Consider the following 19,941-nt stretch of genomic DNA (forward strand, 5'->3'; position numbering starts at 1 on the left):
CCTTGACTTTCCCCTGCGTTAGTCATTTTTGAACCGTCTTGTATTCCTCCTCCTCCTCCACCTAACTTTCTTATCCCTGTAGACAACACCACCCTTCTCCCTGTCTCTGAAGGCCACAGCCGCTGCATCGGCCATATTCTATTTATTTTATTTTGTTAGTATGTTTGGTTTTGTTCTCTGTCTCCCCCTTTTAGACTGTGAGCCCACTGTTGGGTAGGGACTGTCTCTATATGTTGCCTATTTGTACTTCCCAAGCGCTTAGTACAGTGCTCTGCACATAGTAAGCGCTCAATAAATACGATTGATGATGATGATGATGATCGGCCGTGACCCCTGTCTCCCAAACCGCGTGTTCAGTCTGTCACCAAACCCTGACAGTTTTTCCTTCACCAGATTCCCAGAACCATCCCCTTCCACTCTATCCCAACTGCCGCCACACTAGTCCAAACAACTGTCACCATGGAATGTGGATAGAGCACGGGCCTGAGCGTCAGAATAATAATAATAATATTTGTTAAGCGCTTACTATGTGCCAACCACTTTTCTAAGCGCTGGGGTAGATACAAGGTGATCAGGTTGTCCCACGTGGGGCTCACAGTCTTAATCCCTATTTTACAGATGGGGTAACTGAGGCCCAGAGAAATTAAATGGCTTGCCCAAGGTCACACAGCAGACAAGTGGCAGAGGCAGGTTTAGAACCCATGACTTCTGACTCCCAAACCTACACTTGTTCCACTAAGCCATGCTGCTTCTCTTAACGTAGTTCATTCATTCCAGTGCTTAGTACAGTGCTGGGCGCATGGGAAGTGCTTAACAAATACCATTATTGTTATTCATTCATTCAATCGCATTTATTGAGCGCTTACTGTTTGCAGAGCATTGTATTACTTGCTTGGGAGAGTACAATATAACAATAAGCAGACACATTCCCTGCCCACAACGAGCTTACAGTCTAGAGGTTTTAATTCTGGCTCCGCCACTTGTCTGCTGTGTGACCTTGGACAAAGTCACTTAACTTCTCTGAACCTCAGTTCCCTCACCTGTAAAATGGGAATTTAGACTGTGAGCCCTATGTGGGACAGGGACTGTGTCCAACCCAATTATCTTTTGTCTACCCCAGTGCTTAGAACAGTGCCTTGCACATAGTAAGTGCTTAACAAATATCATTATTATTATTATCCTGGACTATCTCATCCTCTTTGCTGACCTCCCTGCCTCTAGTATCTCCCCTCTCCAGTCCATACTTGACTCTGCTGTCCAGATCATTTTTCTAAAAGCATCATTCTGCCCTCATCTTTCCCTTTTCTTCTAATGGCATTTATTAAATGATTACTATGTGTCAAGCCCTATTTTAAGCTCTGAGGTAGACACAAGTTTATCAGGTCAGACACAGTCCCTGTCTCTCATGGGGCTCACAGTCTTGATCGGAGGGAGGAGGATTTAATTCACATTTTAAAAACGAAGGAACTGAGACCCAGAGAAGTGAAAAGACTTGCCCGAGGTCACACAGCAGGAAATTGGCAGAGGTGGGATTTGCATCTAGGTCTGTGATCTTTGGGCATTTGTTATCTGCCCTACCCTCAACAGCACGGCACAAGTACATATCAATAAATTATATATTATACTTCTAGACTGTGAGCCCACTGTTGGGTAGGGACCGTCTCTATATGTTGCCAACTTGTACTTCCCAAGCGCTTAGTACAGTGCTCTGCACACAGTAGGTGCTCAATAAATACGATTGATTGATTGATTAATGTCTGTCTCCTGCTCTAGACTGTAAGCTCATTATGGGCAGGAAACTTGTCTATGAATGCTATTATATTGGATTCTCCTCAGCGCATAATGCAGTGCTATGCAGACAATAAGTGCTCAATAAGTACTATTGATTGATTAGGACTCCCAGGCCTGTGGTTTTTCCACTAGGCCATGGTACTTCCCCTCATCAAAAATCTCCCATGGCTGCCATTTCTCCCCACAACAAACAGAAAATATTGATCACTGGCTTCAAGGCCAACTCTTCCTTCTCTTCATCTCTCTCCCTTTCTCATTCTCTCTTCCTCTCTCCCTGTCAATCAATCAATCAATCAATCAATCGTATTTATTGAGCGCTTACTATGTGCAGAGCACTGTACTAAGCACTTGGGATGTACAAATTGGCATCACATAGAGACAGTCCCTACCCAACAGTGGGCTCACAGTCTAAAAGGGGGAGACAGAGAACAGAACCAAACATACCAACAAAATAAAATAAGTAGGATAGAAATGTACAAGTAAAATAAATAAATAAATAAATAAATAGAGTAATAAATATGTACAACCATATATACATATATACAGGTGCTGTGGGGAAGGGAAGGAGGTAAGACGGGGGGGTGGAGAGGGGGACGAGGGGGAGAGGAAAGAAGGGGCTCAGTCTGGGAAGGCCTCCTGGAGGAGGTGAGCTCTCAGCAGGGCCTTGAAGGGAGGAAGAGAGCGAGCTTGGCGGATGGGCAGAGGGAGGGCATTCCAGGCCCGGGGGAGGACGTGGGCCGGGGGTCGATGGCGGGACAGGCGAGAACGAGGTACAGTGAGGAGATTAGTGGTGGAGGAGCGGAGGGTGCGGGCTGGGCAGTAGAAGGAGAGAAGGGAGGTGAGGTAGGAGGGGGCGAGGTGATGGACAGCCTTGAAGCCCAGGGTGAGGAGTTTCTGCCTGATGCGCAGATTGATCGGTAGCCATTGGAGGTTTTTGAGGAGGGGAGTAATATGTCCAGAGCGTTTCTGGACAAAGATAATCCGGGCAGCAGCATGAAGTATGGATTGAAGTGGAGAGAGACACGAGGATGGGAGATCAGAGAGAAGGCTGGTGCAGTAGTCCAGACGGGATAGGATGAGAGCTTGAATGAGCAGGGTAGCGGTTTGGATGGAGAGGAAAGGGCGGATCTTGGCAATGTTGCGGAGCTGAGACCGGCAGGTTTTGGTGACGGCTTGGATGTGAGGGGTGAATGAGAGAGCGGAGTCGAGGATGACACCAAGGTTGCGGGCTTGTGAGACTGGAAGGATGGTAGTGCCCCTCTCTCTCTACCTTCTTCTCTCCTTCCTTTTGTGCCCCCATCCCTGTCCTTATCTCTCTCCTTCTGTCTCCCTCCATTTTCCTCTCTCCCTGTCCCTCTTCTCTTTTTCCCCTCCTTCTTACTCTCTCTCCCTGTCCATCTTCCTCTCTCCCTGTCCCTCCTCTTTCTCCCATCCTCTTCATTCCCTCTATCTCCCTGTCCCTCTTCTCTTTCTCTCTGTCCCTCTCTGTCTTTCTATGGTCCCGCCATCGACCCCCGGCCCATGTCATCCCCCCGGGCCTGGAATGTCCTCCCTCTGCCCATCCGCCAAGGTAGCTCTCTTCCTCCCTTCAAGGCCCTACTGAGAGCTCACCTCCTCCAGGAGGCCTTCCCAGACTGAGCCCCTTCCTTCCTCTCCCCCTCGTCCATTCCATTCGTGCCATTCCTCGTCGCCCTCTCCATCCCCCCATCTTACCTCCTTCCCTTCCCCACAGCACCTGTATATATGTATATATGTTTGTACTTATTTATTACTCTGTTTATTTATTTATTTTACCTGTACATATCTATTCTATTTATTTTATTTTGTTAGTATGTTTGGTTTTGTTCTCTGTCTCCCCCTTTTAGACTGTGAGCCCACTGTTGGGTAGGGACTGTCTCTATATGTTGCCAACTTGTACTTCCCAAGCACTTAGTACAGTGCTCTGCACACAGTAAGCGCTCAATAAATACGATTGATTGATTGATTGATTGATTGATTTTCTCTCCTCTCCCTGTCTCCCTCCCTCTTCCTCTCTCCCTGTCCCTCTTCTTTCCCCCCCTTCTTCCTCGCTCTCCTCCATCTTCCTCTCTCTCTCTCTGCCCCTCTTTTTCCCCTCCTCTTTGCCCTTGCTTCCTGTCCCTCTTCTCTCTTTCTCCCTCTCTCCCCTTCCCTCTCCATTTCTCTCTCCCTGTCCCTCTTCCCTCTCTCTTCCTCTCTCTCCCTGTCCCTCTCTCTCTCTCTTTCCCTCTCCCTCTTCCCCTTTCTCTCCCCCATCTCCCTCTCCCTGTCTCTCTTTCTTTTCCACTCTCTTTTCTTCCTGCCTCAGTGCTTACACACTTCATTCCTCTGAAGTCAACCTGCTAATGGATCCTTTTCCAATCTGTCCCACCGCGGATCCCTTGTGCCCGCCCTCCCTTCTGCATGGATTTCCCTCCCCCTTCATATCCGATGGATCGCAGGCCTTCAACAAGCAAACAAAACTCTCCTGAAATCCTTCCTTCTATTCCTGGAAGTCTCCCCCCCTTTATTTTTCTTCTCCCAGATCGAGTCAATGGTATTTATTGGGCACTTTCTGTGTGCCCATCACTGTACTAGATGCTTAGGAGAGAACAGTACCTCACTATGGGACCAGTGTGTCCTAGTGGAAAGATCCTGGGACTGGGAGTCAGAGGACCTGGGTTCTAATCCCGGCTCCACCACTTGTCTGCTGTGTGATCTTGGGCAAGTCACTTCACTTCTCTGAGCCTCAGTTCCCTCGTATGCAAAATAGGGATTCAGTACCTATTCTTCCTCCTACTGTGAGCTCTTTATGGGACCTGATTATCTTGTATTTATCCCAGTATTTAGTACAGTGCTTGGTATATAGTAATTGCTTAACAAATACCATAATTATTACTATTATCATTATTGTTATTATTATCCTCCTCCTCGTCATCATCATTATTATCATTTCTACTAACTCTGTTGAATGCTCCCAGATGTTTAGGATAGAGCTCTGCAAACGGTAGAGTGTAAGCTTTTTGAGGGCAGAGATCATGTCTACTGACTTTATTGTACTATCCCAAGTGCTCAGTATGGTGCTTTGCACACAGCAGGGACTCAATAAATACTGGTATTTGATTATATTTTAAATTGGATGCCTGAAGGAGAGTATGGTATTTTAGACGCCAGCTAATCTGTACCGTTGAATCAGGGGTCCAAGGAGGAAATACCCCCCCGAGATGAGACCATTTCATCTTTTCTTTTCTTTTCATGGTATTTGTTAAGCACTCACTATGTGCTTAACAAGCAGCGTGGCTCAGTGGAAAAGAGTCGGGCTTTGGAGTCAGAGGTCCTGGGTTCAAATCCCGGCTCCGCCAATTGTCAGCTGTGTGACTTTGGGCAAGTCACTTCACTTCTCTGGGCCTCAGTTACCTCATCTGGAAAATGGAGATGAAGACTGTGAGCCCCCCATGGGACAACCTGATCACCTTGTAACCTCCCCAGCGCTTAGAACAGTGCTTTGCACATAGTAAGCACTTAATAAATGCCATTATTATTATTATTATTATTATTATTATTATTATTATTTGCCGGGCTCTGTACTAAGTGCTGGGGTAGATACAAGCTAATCAGGTTGAACACAGTCTTTGTCCCATGTGGGGCTCCAAGTCTTAATCCCCATTTTACAGATGAGGCACCTGAAGCACAGAGGAGTTAAATAATAATAATAATAATAATGGAATTTATTAAGCACTTACTATGTGCAAAGCACTGTTCTAAGCCCTGGGGAGGTTACAAGGTGATCAGGTTGTCCCACGGGAGGCTCACAGTCTTAATCCCCATTTTACAGATGAGGTAACCGAGGCCCAGAGAAGTTAAGTGACTCGCCCAAAGTCACACAGCTGACAATTGGCAGAGCCGGGGTTTGAACCCATGACCTCTGACTCCAAAGCCCGGGCTCTTTCCACTGAGCCATGCTGCTTCTCTATCTTCCCTCCCAAACCCAAGGTCACACAGCAGATAAATGGCGGAGTCGGGATTAGAACCCAGGTCCTATGACTTCCAGGACCGTGCTCTTTCCACTAGGCCACACTGCTTTCATCTCGTGAACTTCTTCCTCTCTCCACTCTATATGTTGCAAACTTGTGCTTCCCAAGCGCTTAGTCCAGTGCTCTGCACACAGTAAGCGCTCAATAAATATGATTGAATGAATGAATGAATCAATCAATCAATCAGTGGTATTTGTTGAGTGCTTACTCTGTGTAGAACATTGTACTAAGGGGGTAGCGTGGCGTAGTGGATAGAGCATAGTGGAAGTCAGAGGACCTGGGTTCTAATCCGCCTCCTCCACTTTTCTGCTGCGTGACCTTGGGCAAGCCACTTCACTTCTTTGTGCTTCAGTTACCTCATCTGTAAAATGGGGATGAAGAATGTGAGCCCTGTGTTGGACAGGGACTGTGTCCAACTGGATTTGCTTGTATCCACCCCAGCATTTAGTACAGTGCCTGACACTTAGTAAGCACTTTACAAATAATCCCGGCTCCTCACTTAATGATGGCATTTATTAAGCACTTACTATGTGCAAAGCACTGTTCTAAGCGCTAGGGAGGTTACAAGGTGATCCGATTGTCCCACGGGGGGCTCACAGGCTTAATCCCCATTTTCCAGATGAGGTAACTGAGGTACAGAGAAGTTAAGTGACTTGCCTAAAGTCACACAGCTGACAATTGCAGCGTGGCTCATTGGAAAAGAGCACGGGCTTTGGAGTCAGAGGTCATGGGTTCAAATCCCAGCTCTGCCAATTGTCAGCTGTGTGACTTCGGGCAAGTCACTTCACTTCTCCGGGCCTCAGTTCCCTCATCTGTAAAATGGGGATTAAGACTGTGAGCCCCCTGGGGGACAACCTGATCACTTTGTAACCTCCCCAGTGCTTTACACATAGTAAGCGCTAAATAAATGCCATTATTATTATTATTATTATTATTATTATTATTATTATCAATTGGTGGAGCCGGGATTAGAACCCCTGACCTCTGACTGCAAAGCCTGTGCTCTTTCCACTGAGCCACGCTGCATCTCCACTTGTCAGCTGTGTGACTTTGGGCAAGTCACTTAACTTCTCTGGGCCTCAGTTCCCTCATCTGTAAAATGGGGATTAAGACTGTGAGCCCCCCGTGGGATAACCTGATCACTTTGTAACCTCCCCAGCACTTAGAACAGTACTTTGCACGTAGTAAGCGCTTAATAAATGCCATCATCATCATCATCATCATCATCATCAAATACCATTATTATTATTATTGCTCTTGGGAGAGTCCAATAGCGCGGGACAAGAGAGTTGGCACACCTGGTTCCTAGCCCTCCCAGAACTGACAGGCCCTGCTGAGAGCTCACCTCCTCCAGGAGGCCTTCCCAGACTGAGCCCCTTCCTTCCTCTCCCCCTCGTCCCCCTCTCCATCCCCCCATCTTACCTCCTTCCCTTCCCCACACCACCTGTATATATGTATATATGTTTGTACATATTTTTTTTACTCTATTTATTTATTTATTTATTTTATTTGTACATATCTATTCTATTTATTTTATTTTGTTAGTATGTTTGGTTTTGTTCTCTGTCTCCCCCTTTTAGACTGTGAGCCCACTGTTGGGTAGGGACTGTCTCTATATGTTGCCAATTTGTACTTCCCAAGTGCTTAGTACAGTGCTCTGCACATAGTAAGCGCTCAATAAATACGATTGATGATGATGATGATGACAATCTAGTGATGTTGTTGAATCTCTCTGTCCCAAAGGTCAACACAAGATCAAGTTCATCCCGGAAATGGTGGGGCCCATGTTGGAAATGACCTTGATTCCGGAGACGGAACTGCGCAAGGCCACGCTCCCCATTTTCTTCGACATGATGCAGTGCGAATTTCATTCCACCAGGAGCTTCCAGATGGTAAAACCCAAAATCCGGACGTCAGAGCGGGTGCGGGAAGGGGAGAGACATCTGAGAAACGGAGCCATCGCCCGGAAGATTTGGGGGAGGAGGGTTGTCCAGAAGCAGCATAGCATAGTGGCTGATCAATCAATCAATCAATCAATCATATTTATTGAGCGCTTACTATGTGCAGAGCACTGTACTAAGCGCTTGGGAAGTACAGATTGGCAACATATAGAGACAGTCCCTACCCAACATTGGGCTCACAGTGGCTAGAGCCACGAGGTCATGGGTTCTAATCCCTGCTCCACCGCTTGTCAGCTGTGTGACCTTGGGCAAGTCACTTCACTTCTCTGGACCTCAGTTATCTCACCTGTAAAATGGGGACTAAGACTGTGAGCCCCATGTGGGACAGGGACAGTTTCCGACCTGATTACCTTGTATCTACCCCAGCGTTTAAAACAGCCCTCAAGGAGCTGACAGTCTACCTGCAGAGACAGATACAAAATTAGTTGCAGAGATGGAAAGATGGATAGGGGAAGATGGATAAGGGAAGCAGCGTGGCTCAGTGGAAAGAGCACTGGCTTTGGAGTCAGAGGTCATGGGTTTGAATCCCGACTCTGTCACAGGTCTGCTGGGTGACCTTGGGCAAGTCACTTCTCCGAGCCTCAGTTACCTCATCTGTAAAATGAGGATTAAATCTGTGAGCCCCACGTGGGACAATTCGATCACCATGTATCCCCCAGCACTTAGAACAGTGCTCTGCACATAGTAAGTGCTTAATAAATGCCATCAAAAAAAAAATTGCTATGGATAAAAGCTCCTTGAGTGTCTGTGAGTTGAACAGTGGTAGTAAGATGGTAATTCTGAGCGTATGACCTGGAGGGAAGAAAGTGAATCAGGGAAAGCTTCCTGAAGGAGGGGGGGTTTCAGAAGACTTTAGAAGGGGGTAGAGCTGTGGTGTGGCAGATAATAATAATAATGTTAGTATTTGTTAAGTGCTTACTATGTGCCAAGCACTGCTGTAAGCGCTAGGATAATTACAAGGTTATGAGGTTGTCCCACTTGGGGTTCACAGTCTTCATCCCCATTTTACAGATGAGGGAACTGAGGAACAGAGAAGTGAAGTGACTTGCCCAAAGTCACACAGCTGACAAGTGGCGGAACTGAAAGGATGTGAACCGGGGGGTAGGAAGTGGGACTGTTAGGAGCAAGGCACAGTGAAGAAGGTGGTCATGGGGGAAATGGGTACGAGCTGGGGTGTGATGGAAGGAGAGAGTGGGTAAGTAAGAGAGAGAGAGAGCTGATGGAGTGTCTTTCCAACAGTCGTTCATTCATTAGCATTCATGGAACTTATTAGTATCCATTAGAAATAATAATAATAATAATAATAATAATAATGGCTTTTATTAAGCACTTACCATGTGCAAAGCACTGTTCTAAGTGCTGTGGAGGTTACAAGGTGAGCAGGTGATCCCACAGGGGGTTCACAGTCTTCATCCCCATTTTCCAGATGAGGTAACTGAGGCCCAGAGAAGTGAAGTGACTTGCCCAAAGTCACACAGCTGGCATGTGGCGGAGCTGGGATTAGAACCCATGGCCTCTGGCTCCCAAGCCCGCGCTCTTTCCACTGAGCCACACTGCTTCTCTACTCTTGTAGTCTCCCAAGCGCTTAGAACAGTGCTCTGCATACAGTATCATCATCATCATCAATCGTATTTATTGAGCGCTAACTGTGTGCAGAGCACTGTATGAAGCGCTTGGGAAGTACAAGTTGGCAACATATAGAGACAGTCCCTACCCAAAGTAGTACAGTAAGTGATCAATAAATACAATTGAGTGAATTGAATGAATGAATGACCCCAGCGCTTGGCACCATGCTTGGCACAACCTATGCACCGGACTCAACCCCTAGTAGTTCCCGGAGCAGGTAACGCCGTGAAGGCTGACCCCTCCAAAGGGTCAAACCTCCGCCCTGGCTGTGCCCTCTTCCAGGCTCGAATACCGTTCCGGGGGCCGGGCGAGGGGGGCCGGGGTGGGCTTTAGCCCGCCTTTCTGGTGACCCTCTCCATTTAATTATAGTTCGAGAATGAGATCATCACCAAGCTGGATCACGAGGTGGAAGGCGGCAGAGGCGATGAGCAGTACAAAGTGTTATTTGATAAAATGTAAGTGTTGATTCGCGCGGGGAGCATGTCATCCTGTAGACGGGAGACACGGGGATGAACTTGGTAGCCCTGAAAGACTCAGCACGTGTGAAAGGCATGCCATCTTGAACCCTCCACCCCCGTCCCATTTGCCCTCCGCCCCCCTCCAACGTGGGCTCATCCGGGCACGTGCGCGTGTGTGATTTTGCTTTCCAGCCTTCTGGAACACTGCAGGAAACACAAATACCTGGCCAAAACCGGCGAGACGTTCGTGAAACTGGTTGTCCGGCTGATGGAGAGGCTCTTGGATTACAGAACAATCATGCACGACGAGAACAAAGAAAATCAGATGAGCTGCACCGTCAACGTGTTGGTGAGCGAAAGAGCCCCCGCGGCCATGATGTGTTTCCATTTCTCGTGGGCAGCCACGTGCTGAGCTCAGAACCCAAAGAGGCTTGGGATTGGCGCCTCGTATTTTGATATAATAATAATGGCATTTATTAAGCGCTTACTATGTGCAAAGCACAGTTCTCAGCGCTGGGGAGGTTACAAGGTGATCAGGTTGTCCCACGGGGGGCTCACAGTCTTAATCCACATTTTACAGATGAGGTAACTGAGGCCCAGAGAAGTGAGCCAAGTGCCCAAAGTCACACAGCTGACAATTGGCAGAGCTGGGATTTGAACCCATGACCTCTGACTCCAAAGCCCGGGCTCTTTCCACTGAGCCATGCTCACTGTCAGTCAGTCAGTCACTTGTATTTATTGAGCACTTACTGTGCAGAGCACTGTACTAAGCACTTGGGACAGTTCAATATTAAGATAACCAGTGACACTCCCAGCCTACAAGGAGCTTATAGTCTAGAGGGGGAGGCAGGCATTAATATAAATAAATAAATGACAGATAATCGATCAATCAATCATATTTATTGAGCACTTACTGTGTGCAGAGCACTGTACTAAGCGCTTGGGAAGTACAAGTTGGCAACATAATGGATATCTCATTCTGTTTTGCTCTCCTGGACTATGCCTTTCCCACTATCTGTGCCTTGCCCATGTCCTCCTCCCTCCCAGAGCTCCCTCCCCCTTCACAACTGACAGATCGCTGCTCTCCCCACCTTCAACGCCATATTAAAATCACATCTCTTCCAAGCCTCCTCCCTCCATCTGCTGCTCTACCACTTCTGTGCCACCTCAGCCTGTCAGTCAGTCAATCAATCAATCAATCAATCAATCAATCAATCATATTCATTGAGCGCTTTCTGTGTGCAGAGCACTGTACTAAGCTCTTGGGAAGTCCAAGTTGGCAACATATAGAGACAGTCCCTACCCAACAGTGGGCTCACAGTCTAAAAGGGGGAGACAGAGAACAAAACCAAACATACTGACAAAATAAAATAAATAGAATAGATATGTACAAGTAAAATCAATCAATCGCATTTATTGAGCGCTTACTGTGTGCAGAGCACTGTACTAAGCGCTTGGGAAGTACAAGTACAAATAAATAGAGTAATAAATATGTACAAACATATTGTACAGTCAACCAGCGGTGTTCATTCAGGGTTTATCTGTGCGCTCAGGAAAGTATAATGCAACAGGGTTGGTCATTGCAATCCTTTCATTCATTCATTTATTCATTCATTCAGTCGTATTTATTGAGCACTTACTGTGTGCAGAGCACTGTACTAGGCGCTTGGGAAGTACAAGTTGGCAACACATAGAGATGGTCCCTTTCCCACAAGGAGCTGTGGATATGTCTAATAATAATAATGATGGCATTTATTAAGCGCTTACTATGTGCAAAGCACTGGTCTAAACACTGAGGAGGTTACAAAGTGATCAGGTTGTCCCACGGGGGGCTCACAGTCTTCATCCCCATTTAACAGAAGAGGCAACTGAGGCCCAGAGAAGTGAAGCGACTTGCCCAAAGTCACACAGCTGACAAGGGGCAGAGCCGGGATACGAAGAGGGAGGGCGGTCCAGGCCAGAGGCAGGATGTGGGCGAGAAGGGAGTGGGAGAAGAGGAGAGGAGGGCTTCTTGGAGGAGATGTGCCTTCATTAGAACAGTGCTCTGCACATAGTAAGCGCTTAATAAATGCCATTATTATTATTATTATTATTATTATTATTAAGCCTTTAAAGGCCGGGAGAGCAATTATCTGTCTGATATGAGGAGGGAGGGCATCCCAGGCCAGAGGCAGGATGTGGGCAAGCAGTTGGCGTTGAGATGGACGAGATCGAGATATAGAGAATAGGTTGGCATTAGAGGAATGAAGCGTTAGATCTGGGTTGGAGTAGGAAATCACTGAAGTAATTCTATTTGTTCTGACGACTTGACACCTGTCCGCATGTTTTGTTTTGTTGTCTGTCTCCCCCTTCTAGACTGTGAGCCCGTTGTTGGGTAGGGACCGTCTCTAGATGTTGCCAACTTGTACTTCCCAAGCACTTAGTACAGTGCTCTGCACACAGTAAGCGCTCAATAAATATGAATGAATGAAGTAGGAGGGCGCAAGATGACTGAATTAGATGGTAAGCTCATTCGTTCGTTCATTCATTCAATCAGTCGTATTTATTGAGTGCTTACTGTGTGCAAAGCACTGTACTAAGTGCTTGGTAGAGTACAGTACAACAATAAATTGTTGTAAATAATAAATAAATAATTTATAATGAACTATACATAATTATTATAAATAATTAATAAATTATATCATATATAATATGAAATTATAAATAAATTTATAGATAATTTATAATAAATAAACCCATTCCATTCCCACACTGAGCTCACAGACTAGAGGGTGAGGCAGATATTAATATAAATAAATAGAAAGATAAATACATCAATAAATTATATATACAGCTATATACCTATGTGCCGTGGGGCTGGGAGGGAGGATGAATAAAGGGAGCAAGTCAGGGTGACACCGAAGGGAGTGGGAGAAGAGGAGAGGAGGGTTTAGTCAGGGAAGGCTTCTTGGAGGAGATGGGCCTTCAATAAGGTTTTGAAGTGGGGGAGAGCAGTTGTCTGTCCGATATGAGGAGGGAGGGCATTTCAGACCAGAGGTAGGACATCAATCAATCAATCAATCAATCAATCATATTTATTGAGCGCTTACTGTATGCAGAGCACTGTACTAAGCGCTTGGGAAGTACAAGCTAGCAACATATAGAGACGGTCCCTACCCAACAGTGGCCTCACAGTCTAGAAGGGGGAGACAGAGAACAAAACCAAACATACTAACAAAATAAAATAAATAGAATAGATAGGTACAAGTAAAATAAATAAATGAATAAATAGAGTAATAAATATGTGCAAACATATATACATATATACAGGTGCTGTGGGGAAGGGAAGGAGATAAGATGGGGGGATGGAGAGGGGGACAAGGGGGAGAGGAAGGAAGGGACTGGTGAAGGACATGGGTGAAGGATCGGCGGCGAGATAGATGAGTTGGAGGTACAATGAGAAAGTTAGCACTAGAGAAACTAGGTGTGTTGGCTATGCTCCTTGTGCTAAGGGACTGATTGACTGACTGATTGCACACAGTAAGCGCTTAATAAATACTAATAATAATAATGATGGCATTTATTAAGCACTTACTATGTGCAAAGCACTGTTCTGAATTCGATTGAAGAATGACCGTATATCAAAGTGCTTAAGGGGGACAGATCTAAGTGCATAGGTCAATCAGTTGTATTTGACCACCATCGACCCCCGGCCCACGTCATCCCCCGGACCTGGAATGCCCTCCCTCTGCCCCTCCGCCAAGCTAGCTCTCTTCCTCCCTTCAAGGCCCTGCTGAGAGCTCACCTCCTCCAGGAGGCCTTCCCAGACTGAGCCCCTTCCTTCCTCTCCCCCTCGTCCCCCTCTCCATCCCCCCATCTTACCTCCCTCCCTTCCCCACAGCACCTGTATATATGTATATATGTTTGTACATATTTTTTTACTCATTTATTTATTTATTTAATTTATTTGTACATATCTATTCTATTTATTTTATTTTGTTAGTATGTTTGGTTTTGTTCTCTGTCTCCCCCTTTTAGACTGTGAGCCCACTGTTGGGTAGGGACTGTCTCTATATGTTGCCAATCCGTACTTCCCAAGCGCTTAGTACAGTGCTCTGCACATAGTAAGCGCTCAATAAATACGATTGATGATGATGATGGTGATTTATTGAGCACTTACTGTGGGCAGAGCACTGTACAAGGCGCCTGGGAGACAACAACATAACAGAGTTGGTAGACATGTTCCCTGCCCACAAGGAGCTTACAGTCTAGAGAAGGAGACAGGCATGAAAATGAGTAATTAATTTGGGCAGAAGTGCCTGAAGGTTGTGGGAGAGGTGATTATCAAAGTGCTTCTGGGGTGCAGACCCCAGCGCATCGGTGACACAGACTGGAGGGCTTAGATGAGAAGCAGCATGGCTTTGTAGAAAGAGCCCGGGCTTGGGAGTCAAAGGTTGTGGGTTCTAATGCTGGCTCTGCGACTTGTCAGCTGTGTGGCTTTGGGCAAGTCACTTAACTTCTCTGTGCCTCAGTGACCTCGTCTGTATAATGGGGATGAAGACTGTAAGCCCCACGTGGGACAACCTGATTGCCTTGCATCTATCCCAGTGCTTAGAACAGTGCTTTGCACATAGTAAGCGCTTAATAAATGCCATCATCATTATTATTATTATTAAAATGGGGATTAAGACTGTGAGCTCCACGTGGGACAACCTGATTACCTTGCATCTCCCCCAGTGCTTAGAACAGTGCTTTGCACATGGTAAGCGCTTAATAAATGCCATCATCATTATTATTATTATTAAAATGGGGATTAAGACTGCAAGCCCCACGTGGAACAACTTGATTACCTTGTATCTCCCCCAGTGCTTAGAACAGTACTTTGCACATAGTAAGCACTTAATAAATGCCATCATCATTATTATTATTATTATTAAAATGGCGATTAAGACTGCAAGCCCCACGTGGAACAACTTGATTACCTTGTATCTCCCCCAGTGCTTAGAACAGTGCTTTGCACATAGTTAGCACTTAATAAATGCCATTATTATTATTATTATTATGGGGATTAAGACTGCGAGCCCCACGTGGGACAACCTGATTACCTTGTATCTCCCCCAGTGTTTAGAACAGTGCTTGGCACATAGTGAACGCTTAACAAATACTATTATTATTGTTATTGCTGTTATTAGTATGTGAGGACCTAGTCCAGGAAGCGCTTAACAAATACCATTATTATTATGATTATTATGATTGTGATTATGATGATGATGATGATGATGTGAGGACCTAATCAGGGAAGGCCTCTTGGAGGAGATAGGATTTTGGGAGAGCTTCAAAGGCAGATGTGTGACCGGAGCCAGAGGAGGAAATCTCAGGCCTGGCATCTGGAACCTCATTTCTTCCCTTGCTGAGCGGCATCCCTATTTCGTCCATCTCAGGAAGCTGAGGCGCGGAAATGAATTAGATTGGGCGTCTCCCCTATGTTTCGGGGTGTCCCGGGCTCCCTCGGCGGATCGCACACCCCTAAACAGTGTTTTGTTTTGATTTGGCAGAATTTCTACAAGGAAATCGAGCGGGAAGAAATGTACATAAGGTAGGTTGGCACGTGGACACACCCTATATCCCACAACCCGGGTCCGTGGGTTCTATTCCCAGCTCCGCCACTTCATTCATTCAGTCACATTTATTGAGCGCTTACTGTGTGCAAAGCTCTGTGACCTTGGACAATTCACTTAACTTCTCTGGGCCCCAGTTACCTCATCTGTAAAATGGGGATTAAGACTGTGAGCCCCATGTGCAACAGGAACTGTGTCCAACCTGATTAAGTTGTATCTACCCCAGCACTAATAACTTTTCCTGTCACACTTCACAATTAGCATTAAAAAAAAAAGCACCCTCTCAAATTGCCAGGGAGTCAGTCAATCAGACAGTCGCATTTATTGAATACTGACTGTGCAGAATACTGTACTAAGTGCTTGGGAGAGTACAATACAACAATATAATAATAAAATAATAATAATAATAATAATAATAATAATAATAATAATAATAATGATGGCATTTGTTAAGCTCTTGCTATGTGCCAGGCACTGTACTAAGCACTGGGGTCAATACCAGCAAATCAGGTTGGACACAGTCCCTGTCCCACGTGGGGCTCACAGTCTCAATCCCCATTTTACAGATGAGGGAACTGAAGCCCAGAGTAAGGGGAGGGCAGCATGGCTTATTGGAAAGAGCCCAGTCTTGGGAGTCAGAGGTTGTGGGTTCTAATCCTGCTCCACCAATTATCAGCTGTGTGACTTTGGGCAAGTCACTTGACTTCTCTGTGCCTCAGTTCCCTCATCTGTCAAATGGGGATTAAAACTGTGAGCCCCCCATGGGATGGCCTGATCGCCTTGTATCCACCCCAGCGCTGAGAAGAGTGCTTTGCTCATAGTAAGTTCTTAACAAATGCCATCATCATTATTATTATTATTCTGTATACCTCAGTTTCCTCATCTGTAAAATGGGGATGAGGTCTGTGAGCCCCATGTGGGTCGACCTGATGACCCTCAGCTCTAAGAACAGTGTTTGGCACTTAGTAAGCGCTTAACAAATACCATCATCATCATTATTGTTATTATTATTGAAGTGACTTGCCGAAGATCACACAGCAGACAAGTGGCAGAGCCAGGATTAGAACCCATAGCCTTCTGACTCTGAGGCCCGAGGTCTCTCCACTACGCCATGCAGACACATTTCCTGGCCATAGCGAGCGTCCAGTCTACAAGCAGAACACCCCACTGAGGGTTTTGTTTCCCTGTTGAGCTCTGCGAGCCCCCCAGCCCCATTTTGCCCCCCACCCCCGCCTGTGGTCCATCATCACTACAACAGAGTTGCTTAACCTTTCTGAGCCTCGGTTTCCATTTCTGTAAAATGGAAATTCATTAATTCAATCGTATTTATTGAGCGACTTGCCGCTCAATATATATTCAGCGCTTACTATGTGCAGAGCACTGAAATCAGACCTGTTCCACCTTTCCTCATAGAGATGCTGTGTGGGTCAAATGGAGTTAATTAATGTGAAAGGGCTTTGAAAAAAAATAACTAGGCAAAAAATAACTACGCAATAATGATTATGGCGTTTGTGCAATTAATAGAAGCACTGGTTAGTTACAGTAAAATATGATCACAGTCCCAGGCCCACAGAAGGCTCACATTCATTTATTCATTCAATCGTATTTATTGAGCACTTACTGTGTGCAGAGCACTGTACTAAGCGCTTGGGAAGTACAAGTTGGCAACATATCGAGACGGTCCCTACCCAACAACCCTCACATCTCGGGAGGGAGGACTGCCGTTCAACTCCCATTGGACATGTGAGGAAACGGAAGGCCAGAGAGGTTAATTCAGTCATATTTATTGAGCGCTGACTGTGTGCAAAGCACTGTACTAAGCGCTTGGGAAAGTACAGCTGTGAGCTCGTTGTGGGCAGGGAATGTCACTGTTTCTTAAGGGCAACATTCCCCACCGTATCTTTGATAAACTGGATTTTAAGTGATCTCGTGGCCGGGATTGTTTAAATTTTACTTCACTTCCCATGATCTTCAAACAGTGATGTTGTGTAAATGTCCGTGTTTCACTGGTTCATGGGAACTGGGGGTGTATTGTACTTTCCCAAGCACTTAGTACAGTCGCCTGCATTCATTCATTCATTCAATTGTATTTATTGAGCGCTTACTGTGTGCAGAGCACTGTACTAAGCGCTTGGGAAGTACAAGTTGGCAACAGATAGAGGTGGTCCCTACCCAACAACGGGCTCACAGTCTAGAAGCACACAGTAAGCAGTCAATAAATAGGATTGAATGAATGAATACAACACAACAAATGGACACATTCCCTGCCCACGATGAGCTCACGGTCTAGAGGGGGAGGCAGACATTAATCTACAAAAATAAATAAATGACAGATATATACATCTGTGCTGTGGGGACGGGAGGGAGGATGAATAAAGGGAGCGAGTCAGGGTGACTTGCTGTTAAGTTACCATTGTGGCTCGGTGGAAAGAGCCCGGGCTTTGGAGTCGGAGGTCACGGGTTCGAATCCCCGCTCCACCACCTGTCTGCTGTGTGACCTTGGGCAAGTCACTTAACTTCTCGGAGCCTCAGTGACCTCATCTGTAAAATGGGGATTAAGACTGTGAGCCCCACCTGGGACAATCTGATCACCTTGTATCCCCCCCAGAGCTTAGAGCAGTGCTTGGCACATAGTAAGCACTTAACAAATGCCATTATTATTATTATTAATATTATTATTATTATTATTAAGTGAATTGCCCAAGGTCACACAGTGTGCCAGTGGTTGTGGTGGGATGAGAACCCAAGCTCATTGTGTTTTGGGGCCCCTCATTTTAAATCCTCACACCCTTTCTAGCACGCCTCTCCCACCTTCTGGGGCACCAGACCTGTGCTGAGCGTCTCGTGGCCCCCTGACCACCCCCCGTCACCCCACTGACCCTCAGTCCTCCTGCCGACTCTGCCATCGTCACGCTGATGGCAAGCGTCAAGTGCTTAGTACAGTGCTCTGCACACAGTAAGCGCTCAATAAACATGATTGAATGATCCCAATGTGACGTGACCCCGCTGACCTTTCCCTCCGGCCACAGGTACCTGTACAAGTTGTGCGACCTGCATCGGGAGTGCGATAACTACACTGAAGCCGCCTATACGCTCCTGCTGCATGCCAAACTACTCAAGGTCTGTGGGCATGGGGGTGCGGGGGTCTTGTGGGGTCTGGGGAGACCAGGAGCCTGGGACGGGCAGGGCAGAGCGGGGCCGGGGGGCTCCGCCACATCCTCAAAAATCTCCAGTGGCTACCAATCTGCGCATCAGGCAGAAACTCCTCACCCTGGGCTTCCAGGCTGTCCATCCCCTCGCCCCCTCCTACCTCCCCTCCCTTCTCTCCTTCTCCAGCCCAGCCCGCACCCTCCGCTCCTCTGCCGCTAATCTCCTCACCGTACCTCGTTCTCGCCTGTCCCGCCGTCGACCCCCGGCCCACGTCCTCCCCCGGGCCTGGAATGCCCTCCCTCTACCCATCCGCCAAGCTCGCTCTCTTCCTCCCTTCAAGGCCCTGCTGAGAGCTCACCTCCTCCAGGAGGCCTTCCCAGACTGAGCCCCTTCCTTCCTCTCCCCCTCGTCCCCCTCTCCATCCCCCCCCGTCTTACCTCCTTCCCTTCCCCACAGCACCTGTATATATGTATATATGTTTGTACATATTTATTACTCCATTTATTTATTTATTTATTTATTTTACTTGTACATATCTATTCTATTTATTTTATTTTGTTAGTACGTTTGGTTTTGTTCTCTGTCTCCCCCTTTTAGACTGTGAGCCCACTGTTGGGTAGGGACTGTCTCTATATGTTGCCAATTTGTACTTCCCAAGCACTTAGTACAGTGCTCTGCACATAGTAAACGCTAAATAAATACGATTGATGATGATGATGATCCTCCGCTCCTCGGCCGCTAACCTCCTCACCGTACCTCATTCTCTCCTGTCCCGCCGTCAACCTCAGTTCCCTCATCTGTAAAATGGGGATGAAGACTGTGAGCCCCACATGGGACAGCCTGGTTGCCTTGTAACCTCCCCAGCGCTTAGAACAGTGCTTTGCTGTTCTAACCTGTCCTGTATATATGTATATGCTGTCCTGCATATATGTATATATGTTTGCACATATTTATTACTCTAATCTTGTACATATCTATTCTATTTATTTTATTTTGTTAATATGTTTGGTTTTGTTCTCTGTCTCCCCCTTCTAGACTGTGAGCCCACTGTTGGGTAGGGACCGTCTCTATATGTTGCCAACTTGGACTTCCCAAGCGCTTAGTACAGTGCTCTGCACACAGTAAGCACTCAATAAATATGATTGATTGATTGATTTGCACGTAGTAAGTGCTTAACAAATGCCATCATTATTATTATTATTTATTTATTTCACTTCTCAGGGTCTCAGTTACCTCATCTCTAAAATGGGGATTAAAACTGTGATCCCCATGCGGGACAGGGATTGTTTCCAACCTGACTGTCTTGTATCTCCTCAGTACTTAGTAC

General features: G+C 46.4%; 1 protein-coding gene across 3 annotated transcripts in view; it reads left to right on the top strand.

Moving 5' to 3' along the window:
• DOCK1 (dedicator of cytokinesis 1) overlaps nucleotides 1-19,941 on the top strand; it is a 552,732-nt gene that overhangs the window by 424,190 nt on the left and 108,601 nt on the right. For all 3 annotated transcript variants that reach the window (XM_038743481.1, XM_038743482.1, XM_038743483.1), the window contains exons 33-37: nucleotides 7,566-7,714; nucleotides 9,779-9,864; nucleotides 10,060-10,216; nucleotides 15,402-15,442; nucleotides 18,494-18,584. In XM_038743481.1, coding sequence (XP_038599409.1) covers nucleotides 7,566-7,714; nucleotides 9,779-9,864; nucleotides 10,060-10,216; nucleotides 15,402-15,442; nucleotides 18,494-18,584 — 524 coding nt within the window. The remainder of the gene's footprint in view (nucleotides 1-7,565; nucleotides 7,715-9,778; nucleotides 9,865-10,059; nucleotides 10,217-15,401; nucleotides 15,443-18,493; nucleotides 18,585-19,941) is intronic.

Source organism: Tachyglossus aculeatus, chromosome 3 (genome assembly GCF_015852505.1).
Source record: "Tachyglossus aculeatus isolate mTacAcu1 chromosome 3, mTacAcu1.pri, whole genome shotgun sequence".
NCBI classification, from domain to species: Eukaryota; Metazoa; Chordata; class Mammalia; order Monotremata; family Tachyglossidae; genus Tachyglossus; species Tachyglossus aculeatus.